The sequence below is a fragment of the Leptidea sinapis genome, chromosome 44 (assembly GCF_905404315.1).
Source record: "Leptidea sinapis chromosome 44, ilLepSina1.1, whole genome shotgun sequence".
Classification (NCBI taxonomy): domain Eukaryota; kingdom Metazoa; phylum Arthropoda; class Insecta; order Lepidoptera; family Pieridae; genus Leptidea; species Leptidea sinapis.
Genome location: NC_066308.1, coordinates 8,168,536 through 8,170,920, shown reverse-complemented (window position 1 = coordinate 8,170,920; position 2,385 = coordinate 8,168,536). Strand labels below are relative to the sequence as shown.

The following is a 2,385-nucleotide window of genomic DNA, read 5'->3' as shown; positions in this document are numbered from 1 at the left end:
TATTGGCATACAGCTGGCTACACTCATTTACGGAAGTGACCCCTTTCTTCTCCTTCCAGACGAGCGAATGTCCATTTCTCGTCCATTCTGTTGGAGTCTTTCTCGGATTAAAGACGCTATCCGTGGTGAGTGTTATCCGGAACTAGAAGTTAAGTGAAGTGAAATAATTAAAGTGTTAACTTATCAAACTATCTATGTTAGTAAAATACTTATTTTAATATGCCACATTGTTACACGCATAATAGTAAAATGGTCATGGTGTTTTTTCCATTGTGGTGCAATCTTCCTTTATATTCTTTTGACTCATTTTAACTGGTAGATGTCATAGGAATTTAATAATCTTTTGTTTTAATTAATTTCCACATCTATTATTGTATTCTAACTTTAAATTGCACATATGCATACGCGGCAACCTTATGGAAATGACCGGCAGTCGGCACATGTCACCACGTGGTTGTGGTTAATGTTATAATTCTCCCTTTGCATTAAAGGGAGTAAATTATTTTTAAATGTGTTCACTTAAAATAAATAAAAATTATTTTATGTCTATCAATTAATAATTTGATTTTCACGTAATGGCCGACGTTCTATGCTAAATGTCAAGATAGGGCGAGGCGGCCATGCGGCCGCCATATTGCCGGTCGAGTATTTTATATACACTGAGTCGACCTTGTAATAAGATCATCAATATAGCGAAGTTTCAGTTTTTTTCTTTCCCGTATATGTAATATTGTTTTAATTTTTCAGACTAACCAAAAATGGGAAAAGAAAAGACACATATTAACATCGTCGTCATTGGACACGTCGACTCCGGCAAGTCCACCACCACCGGTCACTTGATCTACAAATGTGGTGGTATTGATAAACGTACCATCGAGAAGTTTGAGAAGGAAGCCCAGGAAATGGGTAAGGGTTCCTTCAAATACGCCTGGGTGTTGGACAAACTTAAGGCTGAGCGTGAACGTGGTATCACCATCGATATTGCTTTGTGGAAGTTCGAAACAGGCAAATACTACGTCACCATCATTGACGCGCCTGGACACAGAGATTTCATCAAGAACATGATTACTGGAACTTCTCAAGCCGACTGCGCTGTGCTGATCGTAGCTGCCGGTACCGGCGAGTTCGAGGCAGGTATCTCGAAGAATGGCCAGACTCGTGAGCATGCCCTGCTCGCCTTCACCCTTGGTGTCAAGCAGCTGATTGTTGGTGTTAACAAAATGGACTCCACTGAACCCCCATACAGTGAGTCTCGTTTTGAGGAAATCAAGAAAGAAGTGTCCTCATACATCAAGAAGATTGGTTACAACCCAGCTGCAGTTGCATTTGTACCCATTTCTGGCTGGCACGGAGACAATATGTTGGAACCATCCACAAAAATGCCCTGGTTCAAGGGATGGAATGTTGAGCGCAAAGAAGGCAAAGCTGAGGGCAAGTGCCTAATTGAGGCTCTTGACGCTATCTTGCCACCTGCGCGTCCCACAGACAAGGCCCTGCGTCTTCCCCTCCAAGATGTATACAAAATTGGTGGTATTGGAACAGTACCCGTAGGCAGAGTTGAAACTGGAATCTTGAAGCCCGGTACCATTGTTGTTTTTGCCCCTGCAAACATAACCACTGAAGTTAAGTCTGTTGAAATGCACCACGAAGCTCTCCAAGAAGCTGTTCCTGGAGACAATGTAGGCTTCAATGTCAAGAACGTCTCTGTTAAGGAGTTGCGTCGTGGCTATGTAGCTGGAGACTCTAAGAACAACCCACCCAAAGGAGCTGCTGATTTCACCGCACAAGTAATTGTACTCAACCACCCTGGAGAGATCTCCAATGGATACACACCTGTACTTGATTGCCACACAGCCCATATTGCTTGCAAATTTGCAGAAATTAAAGAGAAGGTTGACCGTCGTACTGGTAAATCCACTGAAGATAATCCCAAATCAATCAAATCTGGAGATGCTGCTATTGTCAACCTTGTACCATCAAAACCTCTGTGTGTAGAATCCTTCCAAGAATTCCCACCCCTAGGACGTTTTGCTGTCCGTGACATGAGGCAAACTGTGGCTGTAGGTGTAATCAAGGCTGTTAACTTCAAGGATCCCGCATCTGGAAAGGTGACCAAGGCTGCAGAAAAAGCCACCAAGGGCAAGAAGTAGCTAGAACTGTCAATTGCACAATTCTTTATCCAGCTGCGATACTTCATACACCGCAAGGTGTTCCGAAGGAAAGAAGGGCTACAAACTCATTCCTTTTCTATATTTTATACAACAAGGCTTATAATGTAATGTTATTTTATAATTTATAAGGTTTATACATATATCTGAGATATTTTGTTACGACTTCAAGCTAAAATATGTAAATTCATAGAATAAAGTAGCCTCCAATATAAAA

The 2,385-nt window shown here is 41.7% G+C and overlaps 1 protein-coding gene across 2 annotated transcripts; it reads left to right on the top strand.

Annotated features, from left to right (window-relative positions):
• LOC126977263 (elongation factor 1-alpha) lies at positions 1 to 2,385 on the top strand. Of its 2 annotated transcripts, none has more exons than XM_050826008.1 (2): positions 1 to 125; positions 748 to 2,385. In XM_050826008.1, exon 2 carries the CDS (start codon positions 759 to 761, stop codon positions 2,148 to 2,150), a length of 1,392 nt encoding a protein of 463 aa, XP_050681965.1. In that variant the 5' UTR covers positions 1 to 125; positions 748 to 758; the 3' UTR covers positions 2,151 to 2,385. The 2 variants fall into 2 exon arrangements, with proteins under 2 accessions (XP_050681965.1, XP_050681966.1); XM_050826009.1 differs by having other exon boundaries at positions 54 to 196.